The sequence below is a fragment of the Colletes latitarsis genome, chromosome 9 (assembly GCF_051014445.1).
Source record: "Colletes latitarsis isolate SP2378_abdomen chromosome 9, iyColLati1, whole genome shotgun sequence".
Taxonomy (NCBI): Eukaryota; Metazoa; Arthropoda; class Insecta; order Hymenoptera; family Colletidae; genus Colletes; species Colletes latitarsis.
Window position 1 is genome coordinate 16,917,591 of NC_135142.1, and position 14,756 is coordinate 16,932,346.

Consider the following 14,756-nt stretch of genomic DNA (forward strand, 5'->3'; position numbering starts at 1 on the left):
AAAGATAAAAAGAATCAAATAATTACTAATGGAGATACGACGTTATACGTAAGACGTGGATTTTTACGATGAGTTTTAAACCATTAAAACAAGAAATAGTAACATTTTAATTTTCAACGTCAAACGCTGGTAACATCGAAATTTGTTTTAAATTGATCTAATTGCAAGGTGTTCCAGTTGGTCGACGTTTTATTCACATATATATTTTATATTTAAATTCAAGCTGACATTAACAGCATTTGTTCTTGAAGAATAAGAAAATATTAACCAAAAAAATATATTATTTGAATTTTAATTGTTTCAAAAGATTTCTTTATTCGTTGACAAACGTTAAAAAAAATTTCTATTTCTGTTCATAATTTTTAAGGGTGGGATTCTCAAATTCTCGAAATATCAAATGTTTTTTGCGATTCTTTTGTCCCTCTTTGAACTATTGTAGATCCGTCACTAAACAGTTTACCGCAAACGTATGCAAAAAAAGCTACGTTTCACGCTCTGTAATTAATAATTATTTTTTATTAATTGTTGCATAAATATGGTGGAAGCGTGTTTCTTTAAGTAAAAAAGGAATACGTTCGATCGTGGTTCGTAGTTTTTTCTTTATTCACCTCTGAAGGTTCGACTAGATTACGTAATTCGACTCAAATGTACCCTTTTAAGGGTTAATTGCGATCACGCGAACGGGTGATGAGTTGCTTGGTTGGAATTTGATGTACGAACACACGAATGTGAGGTACTTTGAGACAAATTGAATTCTGAACGGTCATTATGTAACCGGAGAGCCGGCTGGAATCATTGACGCAAGCTGCACCGGTACTTATGTAAGATCGAGGCATCATTCTTTTCGCGTAGCGTTCGTGCCGTAGGGCAAACAATGCGAAGCCCGTGGCTGAGTACTTTCTTTAGGTGAAAATGTTCCGGATGCGACCTGTCAGGAAGTTGCATAAAGTGCCATGAAATTTTGCGGATTTCCTACGTTCTCGCAATGTCTGCAAGCTCTCCGATAAAATTACAGAATATTCGAAACGCTCTCAATTTATCAACGACCAGAGAAAGATGATCAATTTTTTCGTTTTATTTTTTCAGCGCGGATAAAAGATATAATCAAGTAATTACGCGCGTTTCGAAATAACATTTTTGCACGTGTTCGCAAAACGTCGTCGAATAATGTTTTCTCAAAACGTGAGACTTTCAATTAAGTAACAATAAGAAGATATTCCAGACGATAAATGGACATCTTGCTTGCGTAATGCTAAATACTCCTTTATCCCACATTAACGAGGAGAAAGAAATTTAATTGTGCTTGAAAAGTTGCAATTTAGATTGATCGAGAGGAATGTTTTGTACAAAATTGAAGTATCTATAGGGTTGAAATTCTTAACAGAAATACTGCCTTGTTGAAAGGGAAGTACATATGAAAATATTTATGATACACTACAGAGTGAAACATTTATAAATACTATATTTGTTCATTTCGTCAGTGTTTTCCTATTTAACTATGCAAATTTTTTACTCAATGTAAACACACGTAAATAGAATCCTACCAGATTAAATCACAAGACATACGTCGATGTTGAATATTCAATGTTGAAGCGAATTTGAGTACGGTGGTGAATATTTAACAGTTAAATCTGCTTTTCGTGTTTGACAAAGGATATACACAAACTCGTGAAAGTATTAGCAATTTTATCAACTAGAAAACAACATACAAGAAGATCGTTACCCTGTGGATGAATAAAATTTTTTTTTTGTATCTGTATATATTTTTCTCGAGTACAATTCTCAAATAAATTTGCGCGTCGGCGTAAGAAAACGGTTTGTGCGATTTCGTAAAAAATTCTCAGTTTCTTTCGTTCTCTTCACAACGTCATACGTCGCTCGCGAGCGAGACATTTACAATCTTAAGAGCGCGACACGCGAAACGGTAACAAACGACGTCCAATTTGCCTACCTAATTCGCTACGTAGAATCGAATTACGTTTCAAATGTACACAACGTTGTAATTACACCACGCGCGGTCGTAATTTTTTTACCTGCGCGTCAAAGCGAGCGTGAATCATACTTACGAAGATTTGCAAGCCTAATTTACATTAAGCATCAGCGTGCAACAAAGAGACGGCGCTGCAGCGTCGACGGATACGCGTATTATGCGAATCCTCGCGGACAGAGGAGCGGCTTTCACCGCACGGTCGCATTATAATTACAAAAGGTATCGTTTCGTATTGTCTTCAGGTGCTGTACAAAGTGCTGTCGGCCGGTCATCGTCGTTACAACGTGCCATCCCGTGCGCCCTACAATTTAACGGAGGGTGCGTCGCGCACCAGGAGTCGTTATCAGATGATGAATCTCAAGAGGAATCGTCGTGCGATCCTGAACGGTTCCGATTGCGAAGACAATAGCAGCGGCGGTGAAGAAGACTTCGCACAGGTTCGGATTATTTATGAAAACTATAAAATAACGATTTTTTGTTTGACATTTCATTTAAAAAAAATTTTCCTTCTTGTTCCATTTTTAAGAATTTTGTTTGTCGTTTCATTTTCTTTGACCCTACTATTTTATTCAAATTCCTTATTAAAGGTGAATCAAAAATATAGAATACCGATCTTTTCCTTGTCGTTTCATTTTCTGTAATGTCAATGTTCTGTTCAAATTCCTTATGAAAAAGTAAATAAAAAATATAGAATAATGATTCTTTTCTTTGCCATTTCATTTTAAAAAGTTTTCTTTGTCGTTTCATTTTTAAGAATTTTGTTTGTCGCTTCATATCTTTTAACCCTACTATTTTATTCAAATTCCCTATAAAAAATAAATCGAAAATATAGAACACCAATTTTTTCTTTTTTGTTTCATTTTCTTTAACGCTACTGTTCCGTACGAATTCCTTATGAAAAAGTAAATAAAAAATATAGAATAACGATTTTTTTGTTTGCTGTTTTATTTTTAAAAATTTTCTTTACCCCTATATTTTATTCAAATAAACGAAAAAATTCGGCGAATTATTACGAAAAAATAAATAAAAAATACAGAATAATGATTTTTTGTTTGCCGTTTCATTTTCAAGAATTCTAGCATTTTTTTTTGTGGCAGCACGTTAAAGAACACGTGTATGCTAAAAGCCATACTAATCGTGAAAATTTACGAGAACGAATTATACAAGCATTTGATCAAATACGGAATTGTAATAACTAAATTTAGATAAGTAAAGAATTAATAACTCTTTTAAGGTAAACGCTGTTTGTAGGTTGGATATAAGTTGCAAAGAATCATTTATGTACAAATTAATTACATTAGAAGTTGTTTTGAATAATTAGAAACTGATTCGTAACGGAGAATTAATTTAAAAATCGTCGTTTTTATGTCATTTAGTTTCTCTGTCAAATTTTGTGATATTACATTATAATGTATATACTTATTAACATATCTTTATTGAAACTTGTCGTATTGACGGTTGCATTGAAATACGATTTTTTAAAAATAAAGATACATATTCATACCGTTGCATTAATCAAATTCAACATAAATTCCTAACAAATAATATTTATGAGTTCTGCGACTGTAATCATGGAATCTGAAACCTGTCAAACTGACAGGTTCCGTAAGTCTATGTTAATAATGGAGCGGTAACCGATTATTCTCACGTTGACATCATTAGATACAGTTGTACGTTGACTTTGACGTTCAGATTAAATCATTCGATCTCTTTGTTTCTCTTTTTCCTCGTTGGAATGAATATCTTTGTAGTATATGCAATTGTATCGACCGAACGAAGACGAAAATAATAAATGCGTCATGTTGCTAACGTGGAAAAAAGACTGCAGTATGTTAAATTTAAAACGAACGAAATTATATAACTTCTTAATAAGCGTACTACTAATTTTTTGAATAAACATAACAGTATTCGTAGTCGCGGACATTGTTTAAACAAATTCATGTTTTAATTTGAATAAATTACTCAGAAAACGAGAAATTCAGGTTTTATTTTTTTTTTTACGTAAGTTTAATGTTTGTCAAGGATATTGTTTACACAATAGTTGTGTAAAACCTAAGTGCTACGAAACTTGTACACGAAAATGAGCCACCAAAGATGAAAGAACGTAGGAAACGGAACGATCGATAAACAATCTAAAAATTTCGTTCTCTCAGTCGAGTACACCCTCAGTATTTCGTTTACTCCCGCTCGTAAAATGATAAAACTAACACAAGGACAATAATTAACGTTTGTATTGTGTTCTCGATGATCGCCTTGTTTATCTCGATTAATTACTTTGTTTGCCTCGAGAAGATCAATGCACCTGTTCGTTATAGATAGCACTGTTACGATGCTAGACTTCTTGTCACGGAATGCGCGTAATTAACAATCAATTTGCAATTATTATAGATTGGCGAAGCAATACGGATATCGTGGCGGTAATAAGCGCTCAGGCGTCTGAAACTTATATAAACCCGATGTTTCAATCACCATCGATCTTGTTGCTAGGATAAGCTGCTGGTGTTCGGTAACCAGTAATCGGTCGCCACGTTTAATTACAAATCCCCTCGTTAATAAGGTTTCAAATTCTCCTGGTTTTTGTTGTCGACGAAGCGATGTCATTAGAATGAAGCTGTTCTTCGTTTGACAGAGAAGACGGACGAAAATCACGAATTGCAAATTTTTTCAAACCGAAATTTTACGAGCAAGCAAGCAAAGCAAAGATTCTTCGAACCAAACATAAACGATATCGGTAGTTACGACATCGAGGCAAAACGGAATGTCGAAAAATTAAGTTTCGAACTGATTCCTAGGTTGTGTAACGGTCCATTAAATCTTACACAATTGCGCGGCGTCTGGTTACAAATAAAGATGAATTGTATTTCAAAGAAAAGGAGCTCTAATCGTGTCAGTCCTAATAATTCGAGATTAAAGTTCGCGCTTAATCCAATTATGCTTGTTGATTCATTGCAGACTGTTAGTAGGAGACTCCTGTCAAACGCAGCACCACAGAACAACACCAAGCTACAGGCCGGCCTGGATCGAGTGTATCAAGATGTAGAGAAATTAAAAAGTAAGTTGTATCTTGAAAAAATAGATGACAGTCTGTACGATATAGAGGGGTATGGAATTTTTAAATTGGCGTCCAATGACAGTTTACAGTTTTATTTTGATGCGAATTTAACGTGACTTTCAGAAAGCATCACTGTTAAATAGTACTTAAATATTATTTAACATTGTGTATTTATAGTATTATCAAATTAGTTGTAAAATTTAAAAGTACAGTGACAAACTTATTGACACAGGTAAATATTTCACAGAAATACATACTATAACACGACAATAAAAGGATTGTAATATTTTTGAATTAAGAGATAGATTTAACTCGTCTAAAAATCGAACTGCATTAATTCCTTGCATATTTTTATAGTTTTACGTCACATAATAGTAAAATAAACTTGGCACAGATAATCAAAAAAATTTTAATAACGTATTCAGATTTTCACGTATTTTTATTATTCGTTCCAATCGTTCAGTATAGATCCTTAATTATATGAACATTCATTTTAATATTTAGTATCGAAAAGAAGAAGAAATTTAGTTATTATTAAGCGAAAGGTTAGAATATCGCAGAGAGATTGAAAGATTATACAACAATATGAATTATTACTAAAAAATATAAACAAAAAGAACAAATAGAAAATAAAACAAGTCGCGGTAAAAAGAACTTACTAGTCTCATAGAAAAAGCGTTTTACAAAACAAGTCATAAAGCAGTAAGGAAACCCAACAAAATATTAACTATAATAAAATTTATACTTATACGAAATGTGCTAATAATTTTGTGATTTAAAAATATGCGATAAATTGTTGCAATTCGTTCTTTTATAATTTTAAGACGAAACTCTCTCTTTTATTACGTAGTTTAACTAGCTGAGGATCTAAACTATCTATTTCGTAATAAAAGAATATTATAGCCTTTTTTATTGCCTTTTTAGTTTGCCTGTTATTATTCAATTTATGTCATGTGCCAATACTTTTGTGGTTCGCTGTAAGTATATACTAACGAGATGTAAGAATTTTTGCAAAATACTTCGCACGCTTCTAATTGGCTAGATTGTTAATCATCGAACGAAACTTCATTTTCTCGTGAAAAATGTATTGCAGCCTGGAAAGGTTAACCGATTACGTTTTATCTGACATTTCGTATTAATAGCTGACGGTGCACAGTGACTACGATACGTGGGGCTAAATGCGTGCCATTGATAAACTGGTCCTTGATTGTATATTATAAAAATAAAAATTTATTCAACGTGCAAGTAATGTGGAAAAATACGCACCGAAATTTAATTTTATGATTTAGCGTTCAGCAATCGAGTTCAGAGACTTTACAATTATTTAAAAATATAAAAGATTATATTTAGAAATATAAAAGAATCATGTACATGGAATCATCAACAGAAATTTTTATATTGCTAAAACCGTCTATTCGACATAAATTTCATAGTATTTTTCAGTTAAAATTCATTACAAGCATTATTCTTAATGAAAAGTTCCAAATTTCCAATTAAAAAATAATGTTAGTTTTAAGATTATTCCTAATATCTATAATGTACTAATACGTCTGTTCTTAATTATAAATAATTTTTATGAGTTGTAACAGAAGTCAATTTGAGAATCCGTAAAAGTTCGGAAACACTAAATTTAACCCTGAAAAACACTAAATTGGTAAATGGAAATCAACTTTCAACTAATAGCAAATTAAATAAATTTTCAAATAATTACATTGACATATATTAAACAATTATTAGTTTAAACTTAAGGAGGGCCCGAATAATCCACTTAAGGGTTAACTACGTTGGCTATAAGTTTACGATAACGATAGCTTCAAGTTTTAACAAGAATGTTACGAGTAATTAAATTTGTTTTTTACACTTTTTTACACCTCAATCTTAATAATTCTTCTCAATGTATTTGAACTTACGAATAGTAAATATTTAATTCGAACTTTATTGCTCATAGTTATCCTTAAATGTATTTAAATCTTAATTGCATAATGTATCCTGATAAAAGTAAATCCAGTAAAGTTTCCTGATTGAATTCGATTAAATTTCTTGCAGGAAATTTTCTTACAGAAATGATTAATAGCTCTACAAATTCAGCTACTTTTGTCATTCACTTTCAGTCTGAATTACTAAATAACCGAGAAATAATTTTTTTCTCGAAATATCAAATAAAATTCATGCAATCGAGGTGCAAATTTAAGAGTACAAACCAAGGATGGGGAATTTCTTTTCCACCTGGAGAAAACAGCCGTCACATTTAACACGTTGTTTGTGATGGAAGAGCCCTAATACTTGTAAAATAAGGCTACTATAATTTGAAATATTGTAAAATAACTAATTCACCATTGAATATAATTATAATTTTACTAAATGTTGAGAATATCTTTGGGCATGAAAAACTGTTAATACGAAAATAATCCGTTTCCCAACTTTTTTCTTTCTCGTCGTTGCGTTCATCGAAGCAATAAGAAACAAATAAAGTAGAAGTATAAGCTACTGATTTCTGAAACCTACGTTCATATTTATTCTGAATAAGTTTACTGAAACGTTAGTTTCATCTTCATCATAATTCTATGTATGCATTAATTAATAAAAAACGTGACATTTCCAGGACTTGAAGCGAGGCCCGCTGAGATTCTCCTGCCACCTCTTTCCGGTGGCACAGCAGGCGAGTTGGATTGCATCCTGTGTTGTCGACTCTTATGGAAACCCGTAACAACACCATGTGGGCATACGTATTGCTGGATGTGTTTGGATCGCTGTCTGGACTATTCTTCGGCTTGTCCTCTGTGCGTCACGTCTCTCGCCGACGTAAGTAACGTTTCCTTCTGCAGGCGATGCGCGTTTTGCATATTAAATTTAGGGAGACAGAACCTCTCGATGAGCCGCGAAAGCTCATTAGTATGAAATAACAGTGTTTGAAGCTTACGCATGTAAGCCATGTCCTTTTCGAAGAGTTTATACAAGAGGTGAGAGTTATCAAGAGTCTTGGGGGAGGGATACTGATTTTAGTATTGTGAGACGAAGCGAAGCTAGTTACAGTGCAGGTGAAACGTCATAGAATATTAGAAGACCACAGAGATAGAGTCATTCGATAATAAGAATTGGTTTCAAATATTGTACACGTTCGAAATTAATCTTAAATTTTGTACATATATTTTTAGAATGCTTTCGTTGACGTATACGAATTAAATGAATAAACTTCATCGACTAGTTTTATTTAGCTTGATCTAAAAGAAAATGGAATTATTAGTTGAAATGAAAGAGGGACAAAATGATATCACGCTTATTTAAAAACTTAAAATATGAAACAATTAATTAATGATATTTAATGCTTAATATTTTTCATCTCTTTTACATGAAATAACTGTAATTCTTATTTTTGGCAAAGATTTATATGGTTTCCTAATATTTTATGTCGTATGTTTTTTGTATCAATGTTTACACTACTACTTTCGGCAATTTTTTTCACAGTCATCTCGGAATTTGTTGAATTAAATTTTATGGATGATCAGAACTCTTGTTCTCCCCGTAATTTTGTTACCCTCCTCTCGTAAACAAATAAACAGAGGACGTGATACTATTAAAAATATCAAGGAACTTCAACCGTTCATGCATTCATGATGCAACAAGCAAGGTTGCGTATACATATAGTAACACAGGATTAGTTTAAATCATTTTTCACTACATTAGTTTCCAAATATAACTCGTATATTATTGAACCTTACAACCGCCACGATGCGCGTTGCATAATAATTAACAGTTTATGCGTGGTAAACAAACGTATCAACTAGCACGAAGTCCTTCAATTGACACAACAAAACAATTGTGTGCATATTACGAAACAATTTCGTAATATGTTGTCATTCTTATCGATCAAAAAAATTTTAATCACTCCGAATATCAAGTTGTACTCTAACAAGTGTACCCTAAAAATTGTGGGTGGATGAATAGAACGTATTTATTATAACTGTATAACGTTAGATAAAACTATTTTGAAACTAACTTCAAAGTGACCAGCTTCACATACGTCGCTCTTTCGTTCACTCTTCAATCATAAAGTATACAAATTATTTGGATCATACACTCGTGTCACGCTCATTCCTCATACAAAACATCACTCACTTCATATCTATGGCAATCAGTACCACAAAAATTTCCCACAGTTCTATTCGTTTTAAAACCTTTTGCATTTCATTCGTGGTACACGGAATAATGATTTCATTCGCGTTGATGTTTCCCCTATTTTTCCAGTATCGGTTATTTCAGCTGTTGGTCGTTGTTTTTCGCACGCCCACGTTCGCCGTCGTATCCTTTGGATTTTCCACGTAAATTTCCTCATTTCCGTAAACGCAACTCGTTAGTCACGATCCGTTAATTCCAAACGACGTTCCATGGAAAACGATAACCCCCGCAGGACGCCGAGCAACACCTGCCCGTGAATGAGACATAATACTTCCTAGTGGTTAACGATGCTGCAGATTGAAATGATTATTGTTTGCGGTCACCAGAGCCGTCGAACAGTAGCTTCCGTGTTCGTGGCGTCGCGTTGTTACCAATTGTCTTCGCAGGCATCGTCGTTAATGACGTTAAAGAAATTTTGCGGCGCGCAATCTTATATCTCTTCTCATCCTCTTCCCTTTGAGTTACGTTACACTATAACGCATCGTTTCACGTACGTTATTTACATTTAGTCTGTGCCCGTTTAACATCTCCCTCTCTACGCATACGTATTGCTCTTAACTCTTTTTTATATTCCATTCAAAATTATTTAACGTCTTGCTGAAATATCGTAACAATACTAGCTTAATTTGCCTGTTTAAAATGGAAATTTATCTACTTCAAATATATTTACACGCGTGTACAATAACCGGGATACCCAGGCACTCGTATAATTAAAGTTATAATTCTGTTATAAATAGTATCATAGAAAAATTTCTTTTTATCATGGAAAAACTATTTACTTTCAATGGAGAGCAATTCTTATCAGATATGAATAAATGTGAGTGCTACAGTTCTAGAAAAAACCGTAATCTCTTTCTTGTTCGACAACTTTTCTCCATTTTTTAAGTAAAATAATTATGTCACTATAAAACCTCTTTAAGTTTACATGAACATGTTACCCCATACTGCTGTTCGGTATTTTCAAATATTTTAATGAATCAAAAATTTCTCAAACAAATTTATACAATATATTTTGAACATTTCTAAACACATTGAAAAATCACTTTATTTCGATTTAATAATTCTGAACGTCTTACACCTATTGATTTTGGTAATTTTTCTAATTAATCGCAGTACATATCGGATAGTTTCATTGCTTGATCGCAATACGAAATACAAAATGCTTCGTAGATTCTTGGTTTAGCACATCATTGTGGTAATTTTTCTTTTCAATTATTAAATACTTTGGGAAAGGTTCGACGCTGCCATGTTAAGTGTCTTTAAATTGTTGATATTACTACGATTAGAATTTCGATTTACGAATTTAGTAGACGAGAATATTAACCCTGTGTACTCCACTGGCGCTGGTACAACGACAAACATAATATATGTATACCATAGCTCGATTTGAGCTCCATTTATGGTAATTAGACTACGGGTGTTTATGCAGATGCATGTGTTTCTAGGAAATAGATAAAACAGTGAAACCTAAGTAGAAGTTTGTTTCATCACTAGAGGTCCTTAAAAATATATTTTTTATGTTGCATGTTTTGCGTATGACATACGTTTTGTATATTTTTTATAAAAACATATGTCGAAACATATTGCATATGTTATATGTATATGTTTATTGCATTTCTTTTCATAAAATTATTGCTTATATGGGCTTCCGAACATCTATTTCTGTTTATTAATTCAACGTTTGTATACGATAGTCATGTCAGAATAGCTATTTATACATTTCGTGTTTACCTATAGTGAATCATTAATGGTAACAGTTCATACATGGTACGAATAGTATTAATCAGTAATTCTGAAGTATTCTTGACAGATAGGAAACGAATTTTATGAGGTTAGACTTTTAAAGAATCTAAGACAATTAAAGTATGCTACTTCAACAAATTTAAATATGCCCCAATCACATCTTATAATGTTGAGCGTTCGTTCTCAGCTTATAAATTAACTTTAAGCGATAAACGTCGTCAACTAACACTTGACAATATTAAAAAAAATACTCGTAACATACTGTAATTTAAATTACAATTGATTACATATTTTGAATATATTTTGCATATTCCTGTATATTTTAACATATTATTGATACTTATTTAGCACATGTCACTTGCATATTTTGACATATTTTATTAACATAAACATCCGCAGTCTAATGATAACACAAATTGAATTTAAGAAATATGCGAATAAAATTTAAATCATAGATATTTATACACTTTCCTAGGAAAAAGTATATTCTTTTATTTCTAGAGGTCACATCACAAAATTGCAGTTAGTATTGCTAGTTGTCTATATTAATAAAGACTCTCGGAGTGCAAAGGGTTACACATATCTACAGCATAAACTACTATTATAACTAATAGTAATAACAGCGTGAACGTTAACACCGTTACTGGCTTTGTTATAATTTAAAAACATAATAAACGCGAGACATACGCCAAATACGTCAACACACGACCTGTAATGCATTGTTAATTCGAGCCTTAACGCGCACCGCGTGTAACGTTCTAGTTGAAACGTTCGATTCATGATTAATGTCGGTCTCTGGGGGGGTAGCTGGCCTCGAAAGCACCTGTCAAAGGGGAACCCGGAGGATTCGGGCTCATAAAAAAGTCACGAAACTCGCCGGCGATGTCTTCCCGTTGAAGGCTCCTCTCGAGAAGGACGAAGCTTCTGGTCGACTTACCAAAGTGTTCTTTGCTCACAGTACTTGGCCAGTAGCCAGAAGACGGTAACGGACTTCGTGGAGAGGGCTCTGAAGACCGTGGCTCCGGCGGAATATGCCTCGAGGGCGGCCAGCCACCGATTAGAACTCGTCCAGGGACTTGGTCTTCTGGGCAGCGAGCAAATAGCAGTATTCGTCTGCACCACTGCATTCCCGTGCGTCGCCTGTCCTCTTTTCGTCTACGAGCCTAGATACAGGCTGATGGTAAGAAGATGCGTTGAAAGCGGCGTCCGTCAATTTGGTATCGCGGCGTGTCTCAACAGGGAAGCGACAGGCGCCAAAAGGTAATTGCATTACGAATTTTCTTATTTTACAATATCTTTAAAGGATCTTTGTTGGCTCTCACGAAGTTCGTGAAGCCGATTATTTAGCAAACAGAAAATATAACAACACCTATTTCCCAATACAATAATTTATTAACAATTTGAATATATAAAGATAAAACGTGTTAATAGAAAAAGTTCAGTGCGGATATATAAATAGTTCGATCTGTACAAGTTATTGAAATTCTAATTCTTTAAATCTTGTGTTCTCTTGCATTCTGAGCTCCTCCTGTTCGGTCCTTGTTTAAATGCAAAATTCAATTATGGGAGATGTCTTGATTGACAAATCAGAGCTGGCCCATCTTGTATGTGCCAATCCTTTCGAAACTTTAACTTCCACCCACTGTGGGTGCATACGGGGGTAGTCGGCCATGATGCCAAGGGTGTAAGTATCTGGGCTCAAAATACTCCCTGAAACTAATTATTGTATGCGTCGCGTAAATGGCTTTAGTATATGTCAATTTCCTATTGTCGAGCGAGACAGTAAGGTGGTAAAATTACAATTCCTTAACTTTAAATGAGTCCGGTAAATTCTGTGCTATTAATATTTGAAAGGAATAAAGAATAAAGAATGTCCTAAGCTGGTCGATAATAACACTGTTTGGAAGTCCAAATAATCTTTTTTATTCAAATATCCTAAAAATTGGGTGTTATTTGTGTTTTCCCAAACTCTAAGAATTTTTTTAACTATGAATAGTTACTCTTGCTGATGTAATGCATTATTATGCACGATACAGTAGTCCCTCGATTATTCGATATTGTAATGGCAAGGGGTTGATTGGATAATCGAGGGAATCGGAAAATCGGGGGATTTCTGTTTTAGGACAACTCGTAGGTATAAATACATGTATTAGTGTAAGAAATAGTATATGCATGTGTGTATGGGGCAATAATAGCCGAGCACAAAAACAAATGATGAGCGGGAAAAACAAAAGGAGACGGAGAGAATGTGAAAGGATCGAGAAAAACGTGCACGCGTGTGAAGAAATAATAGAGTTCTATAAGTAATATTAATAAAGATATCAGTGGACGTTTCATTACATTAATTGGTGTATTCGTAATTATTAACCATCCTGTTCCTATAATACATACCTTATTTAATATGTATTTAAATAATAAATTTCGTGAATATTTGTTGACTTAAATTTTTCAGGAAAATGTGAATAAAAAAATTACGAGGATACAGTCCATTAGTGTTTCAGAAACTTTTATTCCTACTTTCACATGCATAGTGTATAGCTTTGACTTGGTTCTTATCATTAAAAAGTTTTTTTACTATTCAATTTATTAACAGTTGTTTCGCCGGCTGCTTGCAACATCAATTGACGACCATAAAGCAAGATGGTTAGCAGTTTAAATTTACAAGCTGCGTCTTTTTTTGAGTTGTATTGCTACTGCAGCAAATGAGTTGTTTAATAATCGAGGGGCTACTGTATGTGCAAAGAAAGCTTGTACCCATGATTGACTCGATAAAATTTGTTTCCCTGACATTTTAAACAAAAGAAATAAAAAAGATTTTCATCGTGCATAAATATAGTTATCGTCTGAAACGAAATAAGTACAAAAACAGTATCTAGAAAAAAGAATTTGACTTGTTTATAAAATTGAGTTATATGACATTGGTTAAGACGATAGATAGATTTAATTGACGTGATATCCGTCATTTTAAAAATGTCGTTTCGAGAGAAACAGTTTTAAAGTTTCAGCAAACAGTGTTAGAGAATTTAATTTAAAGACATAACAACACCAATTTTTTAAATTCTGTCACAATATTTTTAAGATTTGAATCTGAGAGAAAATGTAAAAAAATTATTTTTAGCTTGTAAAAAAGATAGACTCCCCAGTTGGACAATATGTATATTGAGAAAGTCAATTCATGTATCAATCTATGAATGCTGAACTTAAATGAGGGTGTTGCAATTTTTCTGCTAACGTTGACTGATGCAGGGTATTAATTAGAATTGTGTTTTTATCACATATAAATATGTATAGCAATTCATTTGTGACAGTTATTCGATTGGGCATTTAAATTTTTATTTGTTCATTGTGAAATATTTCATTATATTATTACAAATAAACGATTATTTGTCTTTTATACGTTGTTTGATATATATAAATGGTACGATTACATAGTATATCATTGATAAATAAAATCTTGTATCGTACTTCGATGACCTTAACGTAACTTATTGTTAAACAGAGCATCATTTAATTGTAGAAAACTATAGTTTCAAAATGAAATCCAGTATCATAATGTTTGTTAACGTTTCAGATATGCTGAATACGGCACTATGCTCGAGATTCGGGACAGAGTTCTATTGAAAGACGGCTGCAGTATTCTCAGTACAGTAGGTGGAAGGAGATTCAGGGTCCTCTCTGGGGGAGAAAGGGATGGCTACGACACAGCTCAAGTGGAATTCCTGAGGGACACGATGGTACAGGAAGACCAACTGTTGAGCCTCCTAGAGTTACACGACAAGGTAAGAAATTTTCGTT

At 33.3% G+C, this 14,756-nt stretch overlaps 1 protein-coding gene across 1 annotated transcript in view; it reads left to right on the top strand.

Annotated features, from left to right (window-relative positions):
• The window catches only part of LOC143345522 (LON peptidase N-terminal domain and RING finger protein 3), a 111,729-nt gene that overhangs the window by 89,476 nt on the left and 7,497 nt on the right, over window positions 1-14,756 (top strand). The window contains exons 4-8 of the mRNA XM_076772743.1: window positions 2,233-2,427; window positions 4,943-5,042; window positions 7,645-7,844; window positions 11,920-12,221; window positions 14,533-14,740. Coding sequence (XP_076628858.1) covers window positions 2,233-2,427; window positions 4,943-5,042; window positions 7,645-7,844; window positions 11,920-12,221; window positions 14,533-14,740 — 1,005 coding nt within the window. The remainder of the gene's footprint in view (window positions 1-2,232; window positions 2,428-4,942; window positions 5,043-7,644; window positions 7,845-11,919; window positions 12,222-14,532; window positions 14,741-14,756) is intronic.